We start from the raw sequence: 10438 nt of genomic DNA on the forward strand, positions 1-10438 counted from the left end.
GAGCCGGCCAAGGTGTCTTTGTTCCTGACTAAATAAAGGTATGCTTAGCTGAAATCACTCTCCGTATGCATACTTTTCAGTTCTGACACAGATCATCTTAGCCTGAAACATCTTTATCTCTCAATAAACAAATCACTGCCAAGAGAGTGTTGTTGGGAGTCAGTTTGTTCAAGAGTCTGACACAGAGATCCATTCCCCTGGAGAAAATGGCTGCTTTGGAGGGTGGACCACATTGAGGTCCCTGCCCTCCTCAGGCTCCATCCGCAAATTTCTAGGAGTTTCCCAACCTGGATCTGGCAACCCTACCCCTCCCATCGCCAGGGAGGACCTGGCAACCCTAAATGGAGAGCTTGGGATGGTTCCTTTGTGTGTAGGTTAAACCAGAAGTCTCCAACCTTGCTGAAAGAGTGAGCATTTTTGGGAATGTCGAGAACATGTAGCGAGTACCACAACAAAATGGCTGACATGGGTCCAATCACAAAATATTGGAAAGCTCTACAAAATGTTAGGAGGTTCCAAGCCACATATGTGCTCCCCATGAACACATGCCTCCTCAGCTATTCTGAGATTTGGGTGGTGGAACCTGGAGAGGATGGGGCTTGGGGAGGGACCTCAGCAGGGTATAATGGCATAGAGTCCACCTTCCAAACTGGCCGTTTTCTCCAGGTGAACTGAACTCAATTGTAATCTCAGGACATCTGCAGCTACCACCTGGAGGTTAGCAACCCCTACGCATACCTGTGATGCCACAGCATTGTGCAATGCTCTAGGAATTCCCCAAATCTCTATGGTAAAAACCATAGGGATTTGGGAAATTCCTAGAGCATCGCTGCTTCTGTGGTCAGTTCCAAATATGCAACCAGAAATGAAATCAAGGCATCATGGGACACCAGTTTTCACAGTATCCCACCCCTCAAGGATCCCAGGGGTTGCCAGCTGAGAACTGGAAGCACCATGTGGTGTTCATGAGCACCATGTTGGGGGTCATTGGTTAGACAATTCTAGTGTGCACACTGTGGGAAATAATATCGTTGACTGTATCTTTTTATAGAATATGGCTTCATTGTAAAAAAAAAAAAAAAATTCCGGCAACCTGCTCAAAACTCTTACAACACCACGCCCCATCCCAAGCTGGGAAAAATTCCTTAGTTGGTTCACAATCAGTATTTTTGTGTGTATGTGTGTGTTGCCCCTCTCCCTGCCCTCCCAGAATGGTTTCCCTGCTACTCTTGTGTAACAGGAAAACTCACCTGGATATAGCAGAAACAAAGTTACAAAACACCAATCTCAGATTAAATCCCATATAAAGAGGGCAGGAAAATCTAGCACAAATTAACTTTAATCCCATTAGTTCCACCCGCAGACCATGGACAGATCGTTAAACTGGTACCTTGCACAAAATTAATGGTGCTGTTGTTCCCTGACCTCCCTTGATCATGATAGTTTCCTACTCCTGCTTGCAGGGAAAACAAAAAATATAGATAATCTTTAAAAGCAATATGATTCCTTTCAAGAAACCTGATCAACTGTTTATCCCCCCACCCCCCTTTTCTCAGGTATTTTTTTCAGCCGGAGGGGGAAGGCAGAGAAAGCCAGTAGGCATTCAACTGACAGCCAGGATGTCTGCATAATACATTCTGGAACATTCATAAGGCTATAAATTCAAAATCCCCCCCCCCAATTAGCTTGTGGTGGAAACTAATTTGGAAAGGAGGAGGAGGAGAGTTGGATTTATACCCTGCCCTTCACTCAGAGTCTCAGAGCGGCTTACGGTCTCCTTCCTCTCCCCACAATAGACACTCTGTGAAGTAGGTGGGGCTGAGAGAGCTCTGAGAGAACTGTGACTGCCCCAAGGTCACCCAGCTGGCTGCATGTGGAGTGGGGAATCAAACCCGATTCTCCAGATTAGAGTCCGCCGCTCTTAACCACTACACCAAACTGGCTCTGAGGTTGTTGTTAATAGCTATAGGTTCTTTCATTGTTGAATTTTAGGAGTTTGCCCCCTTAAGGAAACTGGAGTCTGTTGCTGGGTAGATTAAACCCTAGAGTTACCATTTACCAGGTGGTGGCAGGTCATCTCCTGCTTTTGCCACCACCTGGTAAATGGTAACTCTAGGGTTGGCAGGGGGACAGTATTACTGATGCGGTGATGTCACTTCCAGGTGACTTTCCCCTCTGAAAACCAGGAAGTGATGTTACACAGCCCATAGGACACTCTAGGAATCCCCCTAATCCCTATGTTTCTTACCATGGAACAAACATGCCATAGAGTAAGTGCAGAATCAGTGCCGCTGATTTCTAAGGCCTGACACCGAAAGCTCCTCATATTTGCCAGCCCAGGATTTGCAACCCTAGGCCCCGGTCACATGGCAAAACCTGCTTTGGTCTGTTCTTTCCGGGAAGATTGTCGTCAAAGCAGGTGTGGTTGCAGAGTTTTACACTTCCACGCCTACTTCCAGTGCCATTTTCTTTTCATTCCCCCGGCACCCACCATCCCGCCTCTGGCTACCAGTGGGGTATTTTTGGTTTTCTTTTAAAATGGTAGTACAAGTGCAGAAAAGGGCAACTAAAATGATTAAGGGAGTAGAAGGTTAAAGAGGTTAGGGCTCTTTCGCTTGGAGGAACGATGATCGAGGGGTGATATGCAGTGTTCCCTCTAAGCTGAGCTAGTGTGAGCTAGCTCACAACTTGAATGCCAGTAGATCACAAAGTAGAATTTCTGCTCACAGGACTCCACAGCTTAGAGGGAGCACTGGTGACATGATCGAGGTTACAAAACTATGCATGGGATAGAGAAGGTAGAGAAAGCTCTTTTGGTAGCAGGGACTCCTTTGCATATTAGGCGACACCCCCCCTAATGTAGCCGATCCTTCAAGAGTTTACAGTAGCCCCTGTAAGAAAAGCTCTGTAAGCTCTTGGAGGATTGGCTGTATTAGGGGTGTGTCGCCTAATATGCAAAGGAGTTCCTGCTGCAAAAAGAGCCCTGGAAAAAGTACTTTTCCTCCTTTCTCACAATACAAGAACCCATGGGCACTCAATGAAATTGATGAGCAGTAGGCTTAGAACAGATCAAAGGAAGTCCTTCTTCCCCCAAAAGAGTAATTAACATGCGGAATTCACTGCCACATGGTGGCAGCTATAAGCACAGACAGCTTCAAGAGGGGATTGGATAAACATATGGAGCAGAGGTCCATGGCTGGCTATTAGCCACAAGGTATCGATGGACCACTATGTCTGGGGCAGTATTCTGGGTGCTTGGGGGGGGCAACAGTGGTAGGGCTTCTGGAGTTCTGGCCCCACTGGTGGACCTCCTGATGGCATCTGGGTTTTGACCACTGTGTGACACAGAGTGTTGGACTGGATGAGCCATTGGCCTGATCCAACATGGCTTCTCTTGTGTTCTTATGTACTCCTACTGTTTTTCTGTTTTAAACGAAAAAGATGGTAAAAAGCACTTTGGCGATAGAGCGGTGGGGGTCGGGTGGAGGGAAAACATGGAGAATGCCCTTATGTGGAGGTCCCATCGCCACTGCGGAACTCTCTGCATTTGTACCAGCCATGAGAGCACAGTAGAGAATCATCCCTGTACGGAAGCATCCGTAACCATCTATTTTTTTGTTCGGCTTGGGTTAAAAAACAAGAAGCCCTCTGAGTCAGCTTAAAATACTTCCCCAGCATTAGTAACTCAAGCCGCTGCTTGGAAATAAAGCATTAAGGAAGTCATTGTGGAGTTAACAGGTGTCGTGTTTCCAGCCAGTGTTCACCAGTTTTGGCAGCAGTACCTCTTTTCCCCAAAAGAATTGATTTGATCTTGGAGTCTGCGGTGATGGTGGTTAAATACCTGATGCATTGACAGTGCTATCCTAAGCAGAGTTACCCCATTCTAAGCCTAAGGCCCTTTTCACATTACCATTCTAAAATGGACAGTATTCATTGTTGGCCTGATTTTGAATAAAGCAGTACAAGGATGGGGGTTTCGTACAGCGAATTTCCTTCCGTTAATGAGCCATCTCTGAAGTGCAATGATGGTTTCAAACAGCGCCGCTTTCCTCCCCACCACCACCCTTTTTCATCATGCGATCTTCCTCAGACTTTTTTTAAAAAAACGTTCTAAGCAGGGCTTTTTTCCTGGGGGAACACACTGGAACGAAGTTCCGGAACCTCTTCAACAAAATTCTTTTTAAAATGTTTAAAAGTTCGTGAGTTTTCAGTATACAGACTGAAAACTTCATTTCCTTCTTGAGAGTTCCGGCATCTCTTTGCTCCCCCCCAAAAAAAGACCTGGTTCTAAAGTGAGCGCTATGGCGCTAAATCAATATAGCACTTCAGTGCTAAAGTGGCACCACTGAGATGCCTCGACTTAATGGAGTCAATGCATCTCCATGGTGCCGCTATAGCACTTCAGAGCAATGATGGTTTAGCACTATAGCACTCACCTTAGAATATTGTGTGTTTTTTAAAGTCCAAGAAAGATCATGTGGCAAAAAGGGACAGAAGTCAAGCAATGGTCAAAGAGGCTCAACATCTAACCGATAAGAGGGTGGGGCCAAGTGTACCCGAGAGGATTCTCTTAACCCTTTCCCTCCCAGATCCTCTTGCATGTGGAGTTACAATATCCAATATATTCTGGTAACCAGTGTCAATATCCCTTGGAGGCATTGTACCTCACTGAGGTCCCTGTCCTCCCCAGGCTCCATCCCAAGATCTCCAGGGATTTCCCAACCTGGATTTGGCAACCCTACCCCCCACACACCCTGCTGGTGGCCAGGGGGGGGGACCCGGCAACCCTAAGGGACATCCACACAATCAGTTACTTTTTTTTAATTGACCAGAGAATTCAAATTAGAATCGCAATACCTTCAGTTTGGAGATACGAAAGATATCAGTGAGCTTCCTCGTGCCTTCCGTCTTGCTCTTTGAATGGGCCATGGAATCGTCCTTGTGGTTTTCGGTATTAGTCTCGCCAGCCTTTTTTGAAAAAAGAAAACCAACATGTCGATAATAATGAAGCTAACCCGGGCTAGCATGATCTCGTCAGATCTCGGAAGCTAAGCACAGTCAGCCCTGGTTATTATTCGGATGGGAGACCACCAAGGAAGTCCAGGGTCGCTGCGTGGAGCCCGGCCATGGCCAACCATCTCCGAACATCTCTCGCCTTGAAATCCCCATGTGATCGCCATAGGTCAGCTGTGACTTGAAGGCACTTTTCCCCACCACCAACTTTGAAAATTGCTAAGCAGGCATTATGCTTTCGTGCAAATGTTCCTATATGCATCGGCAAAGCAGTGAAAACAGACAAAAGCATTCCATTTGGGATTTGCGCAGAAATTGCATTCGGGTTCACCTTAGTCAATTTTGCTCAGCTTCTTTGATGTTGTGATAGCCCCAATTCAGAATGGTGGATCGGTTTGGCAGTTGCCTAGCTGTGATTAACTGGGAAATATAATCCAACTTGTAACTCCTCCCACAATTAAGATGAAATTCTCAGGGCTTATACCCCTCACCCAAGGAAACCTTCCTGCACTACTACACAGAGAAAGGGAATGTCCCGCATTGTGCATTGTGCCAACTCTAGGGCGCGGTGTTCATTTTTGTTTCCAAAGACTTCTCCATGGTCATGTGGCCGGCATGACTAGATACTGAGGCGCACGGAATGCTGTTACCTTCCCACCAAAGCAGTACCGATTTATCTACTTGCAAAGTCTTGCTTTCGAACTGCTAGGTTGGCAGGAGCCGGGGCCAGAGACGGGAGCTCACTCCGTCACGCGGCACTTGGGTCTCAAACTGCTGAACTACCGATCTTCCAATCTGCAGCTCAGTGTCTTAGCTTCTGCCACCACGGCCCAAAAGTGAACGTATAGAGGCATAAACATGAATTTGTCCTCTATCCTTTTTTGCCATTGGGTCCTAATAATAATAATAATAATAATCTTTCAATTTATTGATCGCTCAATCCTTGCAGAGCTGCTGGCTCTGAGCGATTTACAGTTACTCATTTCACATGGGACTAACAATGCTTTATAGGGGTAATGGAGGACAACACATATAATCTTTACATAGCACACGTTTTGCAACCAACAGGGATTTGTTCAGTTGCAAGTCAGACGTGATCCGGACAGCATTTTTCCCACTCGGCTTGGCTTGGCTGGATGACGTCAGCTCTTCCTCTCCAGGACTCTTCGGGTTGCAGCTCCATACTGCCACCGCCTGGCCGGAACAGCCCATTACAGGCTTCTTGGTGCCGAAGAGATCTTCTAGGCTTTTGATCTTGCGAGCCGAACCTTCCATTCACCAGCTAACACCTCCCCCACGGGGGGTTTTGGTGTGCCCACCCTCTCTAAGGAGTGGTACCCATTTTATCTACTCGCCGAAGCTTTCGAAACGCTGGGTGGACGTCGAGCTGGGGACAAGGCTGGCAGCTCACACCAGCGCGGGGCTAGTACTGACAGCGGTCCTGTTCAGCTCAGATGTTACTTGTAACCAGAGGATAAATCCACTGTGCCACCACTCCCCTCATTTGTGACCTCATTTGGAATACTGAGTATACTTCTGGCCATTGTATCTAAAGAAGAACTCTGCAGAGCTGGAAAAAGAACAGAGGAGGGCAACCAAGATGATGAGGGGGTTGAAGCACCTTCCCTCTGAGGAAAGGCTGAAGAGTCTGGGACTTTTTGGTCTAGAAAAAAGACCGCTAAGGGTCTTTTTATAAAATTAGAGGTTTATAAAATTATGCTCGGGGTGGAGAGAGTTGACAAAGGCATTTTCTTCCCTCTCTCAAAGTACTACAACTCGAGGGCATTCAATGAAGCTGATGGGCAGTAGGCTCAGGAAGGGCAAAAGGAAACATTGCTTTACACAGAGTGTGATTCAAATGTGGAATTCACTGCCAGAGGATGTCGTGACGGCCACAGGAAGAAACAGCTTTAAAAGGGGATTTGATAGATTTGTGGAGAATAAGTCTACCAATGGCTACCACCCACGGTGCCTGAGGGGAACCTCCACATCCAGAGGCACTAATCCTCTGAATCCCAGAGCCAGGAGGCAACATCAGTGGAAGGCCTCAGCCTCTATGCCCCATTGTTGGCTGTCCAGAGAAACTGGTTGGTCACTGTGGGCTGCCCTGAGCCTGCTCTGCGGGGAAGGCGGGGTACAAATCTAACAATAAATAGATAGATAGATAGATAGATGATAGATAGATAGATAGATAGATAGATAGATAGATAGATAGATAGATAGATAGATAGATAGATAGATAGATAGATAAACTGTGTGAGACAGGATGCTGGAGTAAATTAGGGATGCCAGACCCCCCCCCCAGTGAGGGTGGGGGTCCCCTGGTTTTGAGAGTTCCTGTCCGCCCCCTATTACCCCACACACACAGGCAAGAAGCCAGAAATAAACGCAACATGCCTACTTCACCTGGAAGTGACATAAGCATGTCGGTGACATGGGGGACAACGATGGGGTTTTTTGACAAAACTCTATGGTAGACGCTAATTCTACCATAGAGGTTTTGCCCACAAACCAGAGCATCGCCTCTGATGTCCCCGATGTCCCTATGTCACTTCCGGGTAACATAGGCACATTGCGGTTATTCAATACCTCTCCGACAATCCCCTTCCTGCTTGCCCAGTCCTGCTGTATACCGCCTGTATGCCAAATTGATTTGCATGTTTCCCAAAGGCCTAGGTGGTCTACAGCAGGACTGGGCTAGCTAAAAGAGGGATTGTTGGAGATGTATTGAAGATGCCACTCTTGAGTGCCCTTCTAAGCTTTCTTGTCCTGTGGAAGGAAACACAAAAGGCATTTAAATGCCTTCTGAGCTATCTTTTCCCAGGCCCCATGATGCCCCTCTAAAATTCCACCGTGGGAAGGAGAGGGAAACCCGAGGGAAACCCACACTGCCACTGCCGGGGGGGTGTCTTTCCTCAAAATAAAGTTTCTACACACACACACAAACAAACAAACACATACTATCCCACAAAAATAAGGTTTCTGGCAAGGCTACTTGTGGGGCGGGGCTTTTAATTAAGGGGGCAGGGCCCCAAAATGCCCCACTGTAGCTACGGGCCTGGAATCAGGGCCAATTGGAGCTGCTATTTAGCAACAAGACATACTGAAGGTTGATTGACTGGTCTTCCACCAATTGTCTACATGGACTCTGAATGGCCTGGTCTTCACAGGGGTGTACAATCCAGCTGTATGCACTCCCAAGGAGTCCCTGTATTTTACAAAAAAAAAAAAAACCCTTCCCCATATGTCCACACACTACTCTCTAATCAACATTTTGCTAGTGAGTGAAAAGGTATCCTCAAATCTACATCCTGGGTTAGATTCCACCTCAAAACACCCCTTGTGGAAAAGTCTTCTGGAAACAGAAGTCTGACTCTCCATCCTTGTGGCAACCTGAAATGTCCCCCAAAATGCTGCTTCTGAGATTTCAGTGGCCATTGTGGGGGTTGCTAAGCAACCACAATATTGTTATCCTTCAACCCTTGGTTTCTGTTAGTAAAAAACAGGAAGGAAGGCTCTTTCCAGGTCTATTTTAGCCAATTGCTACCACACAATATTAGTGACTTGCCAGGCTTTTTCCAGGGAGAAGCTGCCAGGGGCAGGAAAGGGAAAAAAAGTTGAGAGCCTGCATGGTGTAGTGGTTAGAATGTCAGACAAGGAACTAGGAGACCCGGGTTCAAATCCCCACTCTTTCATGGAAGCTTACTGTGTGCCCTTGGAACAGTCACTTTCTCTTGGCCTAATCTGCCTCACAGAGTTGTTGAGAAGACAAAATGGTGGAGATGGCAATGATGTAAATTGCTTTGGGTCCCCAAATGGGGAGTAAGGTGGGGTGTAAATGAAGATAAATAGTTAAGAGGAAGACTTGGGGGAGCCAAATAAAAGAAAGGCTGGTTGGTGAGCAGAAAGAAGGAAGCAGGGGAAGGGGAGAGGACATGGGAGCTGCCAGGAGGAGGGGAAGAAGGAAATAGTGTGAGGAAAGGGATACAGGGGGATATACCCTGCAGGTTCACTGTTTGGTAAAATATATTTCACTCACATCCTGAGAATTCTGTCTCAGCCAACTCTGTATAAACGGCATCAGGTTTTTTCCCCTCTCTAAAGAAGTGCTTATGCAATTTTGCCTTTTCCCACAGGGCCATCTGATAAACAAAGCTGCATTTGTAATCCTCGTACTTTGCTACCATTTCATCATTATATCATCCGCTTCAACTTTAGAAAACCACATTCCAGGATCAACATCAATAGCATGCATGCAGCCTTGCAGGCTCAGGTAGCCACAGAGGCTGGTCGGTCCTGAAGTCTGAATCATTCCCAACTTAAAAAAAAAATAAAATGAATTTCTAGCTCGCTGGGCAACAAGATGACTCTGAAACAGCAACAGTTCTGCACACCCTACTGAAAAATTTGGCATTTTTTTGTAAGACAGATCCGCTCCATCCCTTCCCTACTCCAACAGGAGAAGTCCTGATTCCTGTGCTCTTCGCTCTGATCTCCCCACAGCCTCCCACCTTCCTATCCATACCTTGGTGGTCCCGTTAAAGGGACACGAACTGGCCTTTCTCCTCAAATCTAACACATCCTGGAGTTTTCTCTGGGATAAAAGCACAGCGATCTCGAGTCCTGGAAGGTCTTTCAACAGAGAGGCAAAATCAGGGCAAAGCAGGAGCAGGGGGAGGGGGAGAGAACAGCCTTGAATGTACCATTTTGTAAGAAGTCTGTGAAACTTTTTTGTTTTATTCATCAGCAGCTTGCTGAGAAAGAGGAAAGGAGAGAAGTGGAGCCAAATGAAGCCAAAGCCAGCAAACTGCTCTGTCCCTGCAGGGGATGCGTTTAAAGTTCTCCTTCAGGGTCAGCCAGACCATTGCCTGAGTGCAATTCTATGCGGATGGATCACCCACCTTGATGCCATCGCTCACGGGGGCTTCGGTCTCCATCTCGGACCCAGATCGGACCGTACGCTACCTGTCTGTGTTCCCTGATCTCTCGGCTTTTCCGGCTGAGCCCGTGTAAGACCGGATCCCTAATTCCCTAAGCAATGTTAATCCTTGCAGGTCTTTGATTACCTTGATTTCGGGCCAGTCCACAAGTAATTAACTCCTAATAGGACCCAAGCATCACCAGCCCTGTGGCCGTTAAGGGATACAGATGGGCACTGCGGTGAGCATGATGTCCAACAGCTCCCTCTGGCCCTTTCTGCAATCCATGTTCATCGCGGTGTCTTCCAAGCGATTCTGCACTAAAATCGAATTCAGCTTTCTTTTTAATCCAGTTTTTTCCCCATTCTGCACTAAAACTGAGTTCAACCTCCTTTTCATTCTGTTTTTTCCCCCCCATTCTGCATCACATTCCTTCCCTTCTGTGTTTAGCCCGGTTTCAGCCTGCTGTTGCCCCGGGTTACTTGGATGCTGTTTTGCTGTGGACT

At 47.0% G+C, this 10438-nt stretch overlaps 1 protein-coding gene across 1 annotated transcript in view; it reads right to left on the reverse strand.

Annotated features, from left to right (window-relative positions):
• The window catches only part of LOC107113418 (solute carrier organic anion transporter family member 1A4-like), a gene marked incomplete at its 3' end in the record, with an annotated part of 31015 nt that extends 21065 nt beyond the window's left edge, over window positions 1-9950 (reverse strand). The window contains exons 1-2 of the mRNA XM_015414743.1: window positions 9915-9950; window positions 4858-4968 (exon numbers count right to left, since the gene is read on the reverse strand). Of these exons, the coding sequence (XP_015270229.1) occupies window positions 4858-4968; window positions 9915-9950 (147 nt within the window). The remainder of the gene's footprint in view (window positions 1-4857; window positions 4969-9914) is intronic.
• Window positions 9951-10438: the final 488 nt, after the last annotated feature.

The sequence above is a fragment of the Gekko japonicus genome, unplaced genomic scaffold (assembly GCF_001447785.1).
Source record: "Gekko japonicus isolate JY-2015 unplaced genomic scaffold, Gekko_japonicus_V1.1 scaffold1532, whole genome shotgun sequence".
Taxonomy (NCBI): domain Eukaryota; kingdom Metazoa; phylum Chordata; class Lepidosauria; order Squamata; family Gekkonidae; genus Gekko; species Gekko japonicus.